The sequence below is a fragment of the Chiloscyllium punctatum genome, chromosome 39 (genome assembly GCF_047496795.1).
Source record: "Chiloscyllium punctatum isolate Juve2018m chromosome 39, sChiPun1.3, whole genome shotgun sequence".
Taxonomy (NCBI): domain Eukaryota; kingdom Metazoa; phylum Chordata; class Chondrichthyes; order Orectolobiformes; family Hemiscylliidae; genus Chiloscyllium; species Chiloscyllium punctatum.
In genome coordinates this window covers 17,572,646-17,585,327 of record NC_092777.1, presented here as the reverse complement: position 1 = coordinate 17,585,327, position 12,682 = coordinate 17,572,646, and the positions used below count along the sequence as shown (strand labels likewise).

The following is a 12,682-nucleotide window of genomic DNA, read 5'->3' as shown; positions in this document are numbered from 1 at the left end:
TGGCTGAGCAGGCTCAAAGTGCCAGATGGCCTACTCCTGTTCCAAGTTCTTATATTCTTATTCAAATGATGAAAAATCTCAGCTTGCTACTATGCAGAGACCTGGCTGGTCTTGTGCATGAATCACAGAGGGTTGGTCTGCAAGTATAATAGATAATTAGGGAGGCATTTTGTCCTCCTTTGCTAAAGGCGTTGAGTTTAAAAGCAGAGAGGTTATGTTGCAACTGTTTAGGGTGTTGATGAGGCCATACCTGAAGTAATGTCCTCTCCTTACTTGAAAAAGGGTGTACTGGCACTGGAGGGGGTGCAGAGGAGGTTCATCTTTGATGAGAGTTGAGAAGGTTGGCTTATGAAAAAAGCTTGATGGGGGAATTGGAAGAATGAAGGGGGAGTCTTATAGAAACACCCAAAATTATGAAGGGAATAGATAAGAGAAGCAGGGAGATAGCCTCAAAATAAGGGGGAGCAGATTTCGGAGTGATTTGAGGAAGAGCTTCTTCATACAAAGGTTTGTGAATCTGTGGAATTCCCTGCCTAGTGAAGCAGTTGAGGCTACCTTGTTGGATGTTTTTAAGGCAGAAATAAATGTTTGAAAAGTAAAGGAATTATAGGTTATGATCAGGTGGGTAAGTGAGCCTGGTCCAAAGAAAGTGGGTGGCACAGTGGTTAGCACTGCTGGCTAACAGCGCCAGTTCAATTCCCGCCTCAGGTGACTGACTGTGTGGAGTTTGCACATTCTGCCCAGTGTCTGCGTGGGTTTCCTCCGGGTGCTCCGGTTTCCTCCCACACTCCAAAAATGTGCAGGTCAGGTGAATTGACCATGCTAAACTGCCTGTAGTGTTAGGAGCAGGGATAAATGTAGGGGAATGGGTCTGGGTTTATTGCGCTTCGGCGGGTCGGTGTGGACTTGTTGGGCCGAAGGGCCTGTTTCCACACTGTAAGTAGTCTTAAAAAAAAGATCAGCAATGGTCTTATTGAATGATGGAGCAGCCTCAACGGGCCAGATGGCTTCTTCCTTCTCTTTCTTATGTTCTTATTTACACATGCTTAGTACTTGACACTGGTCAAGCTTCCTCAGAGCCAGCTCTGAAGTGAGCAGAACCTCTGACACTTCTGTTTATCTCGGTCAGCCAGGGTTCCCTGATTGGACCAGATTACAACCCCAATCAAGAAACTCTTATTCTGTGATCCATCTCTTTATAATCACTACACTAGTTCAGTAGGTAATACTACTGAAAGGAGGCATTGCAGTCATACTGAATGCCAATATAGTGTGTTTCACCTCGTGTACACCAATTTCCATTGTGTCAGTCCTCAAACATACAACCATGTAATGATTATGTTTAACTCATCTGAGTGATATTTAAGTCTCAGGATTTTGGTCATACCTCAAAATCGCACCCGGAGCCTGGGGTCATCCAGCATTGAAATTAATGGCCCTCTAAGCATATTATGGTTAAGAATGCTGACCAGTTGAAAGTTTTGGTTTCTGTGTCATTGTGTTGAATCTTTATAATAAAATCAACTGGTTAAAATTCTTAATTAGTATTGCTAACCCTAATGTAATCCTCTAGCCCAGAAATTATTTGTGCGTTTCATACTCAGTTGGATGAAATAACTGATAGTTAAGGGCTAGTATTCCTGGTTACTGGTGTCAAAGCAAGACAGTAATTTTCTCACCTACAACAAAGTGGCAGCAAATTTCCACTCAATCTTCAGTGCATTCTGATATGATGATATACTTGGAGACAAAAGCAATTTGTAGACCTTGAGTCCAATTGTGAACCTGTTAGCAAAGTGTAAATTGCTCAGTTATTACACTTTTGATGAGAGACTGTACAGCCTTTGTGAAAGTGGCTGCTCTAAGTATGTAGAGGAGTTATAGGAGATTCTGATGGATAGATGTGTCAAGCTGGTCAGATAATGCCCCTAATGTCATCTATTTTGGCTGAATCAGAACAGAGAGCTCTATCCAAGGAGAAGTATTTTTGATAGTACTTGGTGAAATCTAAGTGAACTGCTACAATCTCCATTGCAGTAACCATTCTCATTAAAATGATCACAAAAGACTTGTATCCAAGAACTTAGGAATTACACAGAAGAAATTGACCATCTCCTAAAACAGAGTTCGGCAGGATAGCTACATGAAGTATTAGTTTAAAGCAGTACTTACCTTTTACAGTATGTTGTTTGTGAGCAACGTGCGTTATATTCCATTTGTTCCAAATATGTTTTCTTCGAGACCAGAATGTTCCCTAGGGTTTATGGAAGTTATGTATATCAAATTTTATATGATAATATTAAATATAGTAACAATTTTAATTGTCCTCCATAAAGTATTCTGGACACTAAAGATTCCATGGTGCCTACCTACCGTTCTCTTGGGTGCATTTCTTTATTCCCAGATTATCTATAATTTAGACTAATATTAATGGGGGGTTTTAGCTTTACTATAGGTTGGGAGAGTCACTCACCAGTCGGAAGGATGAAGAGTTTCTGGAGTCTGTCCTGGATAGTTTCCTCCAGCAATATGTCCTGGCTTCCACAAGGAGTCTAGCAATACTGGATTTAGTATTGAGCTGGATTTAATTAGTAACCTAATTGTGCATGAACCTTTATCAAATAGTGATCGTAGCATGAATAAGCTCAATGTAACATTTCAAAGCAAACACCATTAATCAGCTATTAGAATTTTTAGATTCAGGTACGGACAACTTGAGACAAGATGAGACAGAGAGTCCACAGTTAAGTGGGCAATAACGTGAAAGGCCGTGGAATTGAGGGATAATTACTGACATAGCTGGGAAATTGGTTGAGTGGTAGGTGACAGGAACTAAGGATATTGGGTCAGTCCTCCAATTGGCTGGATGTGACCAGTGGTGTCCCATGAGGATCTGTGTTAGGGCCTCAGTTATTCACATTACTTTCTATGGCATTATCCAACTTGTTAATAAATAATGTGTCTATATTTCCTTATGAAGCAAAGTGAGGTTGCATTACAGATAGTGTAGATGATAGCATAAAATTACAAAAGGATATTGATAAACTAAGTGGATGGGCAAAATGATAGCAAATGGAGTTCAGTATACGCAAATGAGAGGTTAGCAATTTTGGATTGAAAAAGGATACTTTCTAAATGGCATGAAGTTAAATAAAGTGGACGATGAAAGTGACTTGGGTGTTCAGGTGCATAGATATTTAAAATGTCATAAACAAGTGCAGAAGATGAAGAAAGCTGTTTGAATACTGGCCTTATATTTAGAGGGCTGGAGTATAAGGATGCAGAATTATGCTGAAGTTATACAAAATCTTGGTTAGACCCCTGTTTGAGTACTGATAGTAGATCTTGGCACCACATCTCAAGAAGGATATATTGGCCTTGGAGGAAGTACAGTATAGGTTTACTTAAGAATAATAGCTGGGCGCCCTACCTGGTATCGACCTACACACTGGAAATGTCAAGAGCACAAACCGCCCTGTTACAAAGCCCTCCTCATTATCATCTAGGAGCTAGATTAGAGCTGTTTCCTGGATCAGTGAAGCAACAGTCTGATGTAGTCATGTTTGTGGAATTTATACCTTGCTGACAATGTCAGACCCTGCAATCACTGTCTCTGGATATAGCCTTGTTACACAGGCAAAGCAGACCAGCAGGCGTGGTGACACAGTCGTGTACAATCAGGAGGGAGTTGCCCTGGGAGTCCTCATCATTGATTCCGGACTCCATGAAGACTCATGGTATCTGGTTAAACGTGGAAAAGGAAATCTGCTGATTATCACGTACCATAGAATTGTAGAGTCCGAACTGCAAAAAGAGGCCATTCGGCCCATCATGTATAAACTGACCCTCCAAAGAGCATCCCACAGGGACCCCTCACCTATGCCAGTAACCCTGCATTTACCATCCACCTCGCTTGCACATTTTTGGGCAATGGGAGGAAACCTGAGCACTCAGCAGAAACCCGTGCAGACACAGGGAGAAAGTGCAAATTTCACACAAATGGTCATAGAGGTGTAAAGTACAGCACAGAAACAGACCCTTCGATCCAACTTGTCCATGCTGACCAGATATCCTAGATAAATCTAGTCCGATTTTATATAATTTGACCCATATCCCTCTAAACCCTTCCTATTCATATATCCATCCTGGTGCCTTTTAAATGTTGTAATTGTGTACCAGCCATCACCACTTCCTCTGGCAGCTTGCCCAAGGCAGGAATTGAACCAAGGTCCCTGGCATTGTGAGGCACCAGAGCCTCTGTGCGGCGTGTCGCCATCCTCACTTAACTGATGAGTTAGTGTTTCTCCATGTTGGACGACACCTGGAGGAAGCATGGAGGGTGGTAATATTGCAAAACATACTATGGGTAGGGAATTTCAATGTCCATGCCAAGATTGGTTCAGCAGCCACACGACTGATCTGATTGGGTCCTAAAGGGTGTAGATGTTCGACTGAGTCTGTGGCAAGTGTTGACGAATCAACAAGACGGAAAAGTTTCACCTCATCCCTACCAATCTGCTGGCTACAGATCTAACTGTCCATAATAATTTTAGTAAGAGTGAACACCGCACAATCCTTGTGGCGATGAAGTCTCATCTTCATATTGAGAATCCCCTCCATTATGTTGTGTGGCATTGTGCTAAATGGGACAGACTTCAAACAGATCTAGTGATTCAAAACTAGGCATTTATTAGGCGCTGTGGGCCAGCAACAGCAGAACTGTACTGTCTGCAAATTCGTGCAACCCCCCCCCCCCCCCCCATCACCCAATTCAACCATTACCATCAAGCCAAATAAATCAACCTTTGTTCAATGGTGGGTGCAGGAGTACATGCCAGGAGCATTACTAGGCATAGCTAAAAATGATGTACGAACCTGGTGAAGCCACCAAACAGGACGACTTGCCAGACAGCAAGTGATAGGCAGAGCTAAGTGATTCCACAACCAATGGATCAGATCTAACCTCTGAAGTCCTGCCACATCCAGTTATGGATAGTTAAACAACTTACTGGTGGAGGAGGCTTCACAAATATCACTATCCTTAATAATGGAAGAGCTCAACACAACAGTGCAAAAGATAAGTCTGAGGTATTCACAGCAGTCTTCAGCTAGAAGTGCATAGCGCATGATCTGTCGCAACCTCCTGCATTAGTATCCAGCATCACAAGTGCAAGTCATCAACCATTTAATTTCACTGCACATGTATTAAGAAATGGTTGGAGGCACTGGATACTTCAAAGATAGTGGACCCTAACAACATTCCGGCTAGACTAGTGCTTTAGAACTTCCAACTCCCCAAGCCAAGTGTTTCAGTACTAGCATCTACTTAACACTGTGGAAAGTTCCCCAGATGTGTTCTGTACACACAAAGCAAGGCAAATCCAAACTGGCTCGTTGTCACCCCATCATTCGGAAGATGTCATCAACAATTCTATCAAGCAGCACCTGCTTAGCAACAACCTTCTCACTGATACTCAGTTTGGGTTCCACCAGGGCCACCCAACTCCTTACAGCCTGCGTTCAAACCTGGATAAAAGAGTTGAATTTGAGAGGTGAGGTGAGAATGACAGCCCTTGATATAAAGGCTGTGTTTGACTAAGTGTGGCATCAAAGAGCTCTAACAAAACTGGAATCAGTGGGACTGGGGGCAAACTCTGCTTGGAGCCATATCTAGCACATAGGAAGATGGTTGTGGTTGTTGGAGGTCAATCATCTCAGCTCTGCGATATCTCTGTGGAAGTTCCTCTGGATCTTATAGTTAAATTGTGTTCACCTCCCCTCAGAGACCTGAACCTCATTGACAAATATGGGAGGGGGGAAACACACAATTCATGCAGCAGAGAGTTAGAGGGGCTTCGAGGGAGATAAACTCCCAGAAAGTGATGGTGGAATCAACTCTGCTCACTGTGTCATTTCAGACTGGAATCATCCTGAATAGAAACGAATGAATGGACACCAGAAAACGGGACGGTGTTGGGAATTTTTTTTTTGTCTTTGTACAATGCCTAACTTGGCAGAAACTCATTCAAAAATCGGGAGGATTTCTGCCTGTGCAGGGAAACCCCAGTGGATTTCTAATTCATTGCCTCCCCACTCAGCCATGATTGCAGCACTGAGTTCTTCAGAGTAGTTTTCTATGCCCAACCATCTTCCAGCTGCCCTATCAATGATCTTCCCTCCGTCTAAGGGTTAGAGGTGGGAATGTTCGTCAAATCATGACAACGTTCAGCATCATTCATGATTCCTCATACGGAAGCAGTCTGTGTTCAAATGCAACAGACCTGAACAGTATCCAGGCTTAGACTTACAGGTGGCAAATAACATTCATGTCATAGAAATGCCAGACAATAACTAAGAGGCAATCTAACTATTGCCCCTTGACATTCAGTGGAGTTACCATCACTGAATTCCCCCACTATCAACATATTAGGGATTGCCATTGACCAGAAACTCAACTGAACTAGTTATATAAGTACAGTGGCTACAACAGCAGGTCAGAGGCTAGGAACACTGCAGCAAGTAACTCACCTCTTGCCTTCCCAATGCATTATCTACAAGGCACAAGTCAGGAGTGTGATGGAATGCTCCTCACTTCTCTGGCTGAATGCAGCTCCAACAACACTCGTGAAGTTTGACACAATCCATTTTAAAGCAGCCCACTTGATTGGCACTACAACCATGAGAAACCACTCCTTTCCCAACAGAAGCTCAGTGTGTACTATCTACAAACTGCATTGACGATCTTTAGACAGCATCTTCCAACCCAAGATCACTACCATCTAAAAGGGCAAGGACAGCAGACAGCAGATACTACCATGTCGTCCTGTTCCCCCTTCAGTCGAAGCAAAATTTTCAGCGACACAGTTCTTTTACTTTTTATTCCAGGTCCTAGAGAGAGAGAGAGAACAATCGTCCATGTGCATTGAGACATGAGTTCATGGTTTTCTCTTGAACAACAGCTTCTCAATAAGTTACGTAGTCATTTTACAGGGAGGAGCATCCAGCTATGGCAACATACACGTTAATAAGGTGACCATTACAATCAACGAGTATCGATAGCAATGGTCAAGCTCTCTACTGTTATAGGTGTTTTTAACTTTGTTAACTCGACTCATACAATGGATACTTTTCCCCTTGTTAGCAGACCATAAGTGCTGAATGCTTTCAATATTGTTAAATGGCTGTACATAATGACTGCTTTTCCACCTTGTTAACCCATTACCCTAGCCCCCATTGTTAACTGATTTTTTTATCTGAGTCATACTGAGCTGAACCTCTTATTTCACAAAATTCAGGACTTCACTCTTTCCCTGCATGCTTATACCCTATACACGTTCTCAAGTTTCCCTCCAAGCTACTCAGCATCTTGACTTAGAAATATATTCCTTTATTAACACTGTGTCAAACCCCTGGAATTCTCTCCCTAACATCATTGTGGATCTACCTGTAGCACATGGGCTGCAGTATTCAAGAAGGTAGCTTGCCACCACCTTCTCAAGGGCAATTAGAATGGTTAATAAATCCTGGTCAGCCAGTGATACTCCTGTCCCACAAGTGAATGTGAAAAAAAACTTCAGAGGTTAAGTTACACAAATTAGAGCTGTTTTGTCTCAAATTTAGAAGGCTAAAAGGTGATCTGATCAAAGTCTTCAAGATATTAACGGGAAATGACGACTGAGTAGATGAAGATGAATTATTTCCAGTGATTGGGGATTCTAGAACAAGGGGGAATAGTCTGAGAACTGGGACCAGACCATTCAGGAGAGAAATTAGGGAACACTTCTATACATCAAAAGGTGGCAGATGTTTGAAATTCTCTTCCACAAATGGCGATGGATGTCTGATCTGTTAATTTTAAATGAAGTAAATGAACTATTGTTTTTCAAAGATATTAAGGGATATGGGCCAAAGGCATACATGGAGTTAGGTCACAGATCAGCTATGATCTCAGCATGGTGGAACAGGCTCAAGGGCTGAATGGCCCACACCTGTTCCTATGCTGTTTCTCTGAGACAGAGTAGTGGTCAGATCTGCTAGAGCAGAATTTATTACAGGATTGAAGACTTCCTTTTAAATTTACCATTTCAATGAAATTCTGTGGCATGTGATGAATATTTTAATCACAGATCAAACTGACTCCTGCTAGGGTGTGATGTAACTTCTGATGTTTCAGTAGCATGCATTTCCCTTCAAAAGCATTAAACATTGCAAGTTTTATTTGTTATCTTCCTACAGTCGGTCTCCCCGTCGGTCTCGCAGAAAGAAGCCTTACAGATACTGGGATGTGCCTCCTCCAGGTTTTGAGCACATCACCCCAATGCAGTACAAAGCAATGCAAGGTATATTCTTTCAATTTATTATTTTGAATTTATTAAGAACAAAGATTGTTACATGATGCTCTGACTTCTGTGATGTTGCTTTTAGTGAACACATCCATATCTCTCTCTCTCCTTAGCTGCGGGTCAGATCCCTGCCACAGCGCTTTTAGCGACTTCCACAGTAGGTGGTGTGACTATCACACCAACGCAAGTTCCAATCATTGGTAGCCAAATGACCAGGCAAGCCAGGCGACTGTATGTTGGGAACATACCTTTTGGTGTCACAGAGGCAAGTGCAAAGTTTAATTTTACCGTCGTAATGTTGGTTTGACTAATTGACACAAAAATAATAGTTCTCATTAAAATAACCTACAAGAATATGCCATGTGTATGGGTCAAGGCTTTGGAGGAACACATTTGTGAGCACTAGAGGTTGAAAGGCTCAGTGGCATTTTCAACTGAGAAATCGAAAAAAGGTTAGGCTTCGTGGCTTCCTGATCTTGTCAGGGTTAAACCTAAGTGAAATGTTACAATAATAGGAACCATTGTAAAGAAAGAAAAATGTGCATTTTTATAGTGAAGTTCAGTGTGTTGGGACATTTCCAAGCACTTTGTTTGAAGTTGAACTGCATTTTATTGTTAGAAACATAACTGTCCATTGGTATACACTGAATTGGCCAAAGCACCAGGAAAATTTCCCTGTTCAGATTAGCATCTCCTCATGTAAAAGCAGATTAAAATCATAGGACCCTTACAGTGTGGAAGCAGGCCGTTCAGCCCATTGAGTCCACACCCACCCCTCTGAAGAGCATCCCCACCCAGACTTACCCCCTATCCTATCCCTTGCTTTTCCCATGGCTAATCCACCTAGCCTGCACATCTCTGGAGAGTATGGGCAATTTAGCATGGCTAATTCACCAAACTTGCACATCTTTGGACTATGGGAGAAAACTGGAGCACCCAGAAGACACCCATGCAATTGTGCAAGGCTCCCTTTGTACTGTGCTAAAATGTCATCCTCGATTCCTTGCTGAAGTCTCTGGCGATGGACTTGAAACCATGGTTTCAGAGATGTGAAGGCTGCTACTGAACCAAGGCTTACACTTGAAGGAGGATAGGTAGGTGGAGAATTGGATTGATTTAGGGAAGGAATTCCAGAGCATGGACCCAGTACAGCTAAAGACAAAGATTTGAATGGTGGAAACAAAGATTGAAGAGGAGAGTCAGAGGATTAAAAAATTGTGGCTGGAGGAGGCTGAGGATAGGGAATTAAATCTGAAAAGTTTAAGTGCAGTGTGGGACAAATCAGTCTGCCATTATAAATTGTTGAAAGTTTAGTGTGACTAGAATGGACATAAGGCAAGGTGTTAAGATTGCTATACGAACCAGTGCCTAATTGTTCTGTCTTTAAAAGATTAATGCTTTGCTGTAATGGGAATAGGTTGTGATAAGATTAACAACATTACAAGACAGTCTTCAGAGCTCTGTCTTCCTCAACAACAGCACCCTCTGCTCTGCCCAGACATGCGTGCACATATATGCATACACACTTACACGTGCACACAAACTGCAATTCCTTCAAGGATTAAAATGCCATATTATGAGAGATTAGATTTCATATAACCTCTTTGAATTTGGGAAAGACTCTTCAGCCCAGTTTTCTTTCATGGGTGATATATAAACAAGCCTTACCAGAAATAAGCATGACGCCCAATCAGCTTACACAGGTGTAGAATCGAATGCAATTCTGAATGCTTCCACTAATCAAAAAGAACTTCCAATGCTAACAGCCAAGGTGGGCACGTGGAAAGTACCCATAGAATACTCCCCACACCATTACCTTTTCAACAGATACAGTGGGGTATAAATTGGAGAGGACACAAACAACCATTTGAACTATTTCAATGCCTTTAGTAAGTAGCAATTTCATAACCTAACAATCTATTTATATTGTCAGAAGAACCAACTATTCTGCTTATTTTTAAATTTGTAGAATCATACATGCTTGAGCTATTATGGGTTGACTTTGTGTTGAAGGCAAAATGAGGCAAGATAATTATATTCATGCTCCAGTGGTGTTTCCTAGCAGATCTAAGTGTCTTACCAACACCTGTTATGCCCTTAGGAAGCCATGGCAGACTTCTTCAATGCTCAGATGCGCCTTGCTGGGTTGTCACAGGCTCCAGGGAACCCTGTATTGGCTGTGCAAATCAACCAAGATAAGAACTTTGCTTTTCTAGAGGTAAGTCCACTGCCTCAGTCTCTTCCTAATTATTTCTTAAATGAGTTTTTATTTTCATTGGATAGAGTGAGTTATCAGTTGCTTCAATGGGACAAAAATATCTGATTTAAGTGATAATTGTTAATCCTTATTTTTGAGAGGAAAGCTGCTATTGAGTAGATAATTCATCGCACTGTCTTGGTCTAATTCTTTAGAAGGCAGATACATTTTAAATTTTGAACAATATATATTTGAAATGGTAGGCAGTAATCTAATTGAATGGTTGAAATGGACTGCTAAATTGAGTTTGAACTCAAATCAGTTTAGGGCAGTAACTGAGTATGCTGCTAATCTTGCATAGCTTCATTATTGGAGGAAAATCTATAAATGTTGAGAACGAGTGATCAATTATTAACAGTTATTGTTATGCTCTATTATTTGCTAACTGCCTGTAAAGTGACTTTGTTCAACATTTTTAAAAGTGATTTATTTAAGAATTTCATTACCTTATTACCAACTCGTTACCAATAGTTCCTGTCCAATGTGCATTCAGTTTAGAGATGGGGGCATAGGTGATAATATCATTGGACAGACTGCCTGGATTGCTGATCCAAAGCTTTGGTAATGTGGGTTCAAATCCCATCTGGCAGCTGGTGGAATTTAAGTATCTTTACAGAACATCTGGAATTTAAACTAGATCGGTGATGATGACTGTAAAACTATCATAGAATGTCATTGAAAACCTTTCTAATTTACTTACGTCCTTTAGAAGGGAAATCTAACATCCTCACCTAGTCTGGCCGGCATATGACTCCAAACTCTCAGCAATACAGTTGACTCACAACTGCAGTCTAAAATAGCCTAACAAACCCCATAGTCCAAGAGAAATTGGGCGGGGGGGGGCATTGAATGCTGACTTTCCCAATATTACACAACCCAGCAATGAATAAATTAAAATAAAACCTGTTTAATCAGGAGACTATAGGCAGATGAACAAATTCCAAGTCTCTGCTAGTCAGTGTAATTGAGATTTATAGCATTGTTTTGGGACTGTCTCTTTACTGTGGGGTGAAATGAATGGAATCATGTGAATTGCTCTAAAATCTGCATAACAGCAAACCAGAATGGTTTAATCCAATGAGATTAAAGGAGGCCAAGATTGTTATACTGGGAAATAAGTGCCAGGTGTTTATACTTGGAGGCAAGCCTGAGTCCTAAAAGTGGATAACATGAGAGTCACCAAAGATGAAAAATGTCAGATTCTCAGCTGTAAATGTTAGTGTTTCCTGGGTAACTAATTAGCATTCCTCCCTGGGTACAAGGATCACGTGATTAATAGGCTTTGAAAAGGCAGGGTATAAGAGATGGTTGAAAAGTCTCAGACAGGATCTGGGAAAGGGAACGCAGTTGTAGCCAGCAAAATACTGTGGATTTGCACATCAACATGAATTGGATGTCTCACTTGGCTTGAACAGACCACATTCATGAAGAGTTGCAACAATGCTTTTAATCTTCTCCCTTTCTCCAGTACAAGATGGAGAGGCAGAAGTAGGCCATTCGGATCATCTGATCTGCTCTGTCATTCGGTGACATCTTGGTCGATTTTATAATCCATAAGTCTACTTTCCTACTTTTTTCCGATACACTTTGATTCCCTTGCTGATTAAAAATTGTCTGACTCTGTCTTGAATACTCTTAATGGCTCAGCCTCGACAGCTTTCCGCTGTAAAGAATTCCACAGATTTGCTACTCTATTCATCTCTGTTTTAAATGGGTGACCCCTTACTCTGAGATTATGCCCTTTGATGCTAGACAATCTATGCATGTTTACCCTGTAAGCATCCAAGAATCTTGTGTGTTTCTAAAAGATTGCATTTAAACTCCAATGGTTCCAGCCCAACCCTCTTCATAAAATCCCACGATACCTAGGATCAACCTCGTGAGCCTTCTTTGGACGACTTCCCAATGCTAGTATATCTTTCCATAGATAATAGGTCCAAATCTGTTCTCAGTATTCCAGGTAAGCTCTGATGAGTGCCTTGTATAGTTTTAGCAAGATGTCCTCGTTTTTATACTCCTTTTGAAATAAAAGTCAACACTCCATTTCTTTCCTATTACCCGCTGAATTTGGATGCCAGATTTT

At 41.4% G+C, this 12,682-nt stretch overlaps 1 protein-coding gene across 3 annotated transcripts in view; it reads left to right on the top strand.

Moving 5' to 3' along the window:
- The window catches only part of LOC140463845 (splicing factor U2AF 65 kDa subunit-like), a 55,460-nt gene that overhangs the window by 16,438 nt on the left and 26,340 nt on the right, over nt 1–12,682 (top strand). For all 3 annotated transcript variants that reach the window (XM_072558247.1, XM_072558246.1, XM_072558248.1), the window contains exons 3-5: nt 8,236–8,339; nt 8,456–8,607; nt 10,444–10,560. In XM_072558247.1, coding sequence (XP_072414348.1) covers nt 8,236–8,339; nt 8,456–8,607; nt 10,444–10,560 — 373 coding nt within the window. The remainder of the gene's footprint in view (nt 1–8,235; nt 8,340–8,455; nt 8,608–10,443; nt 10,561–12,682) is intronic.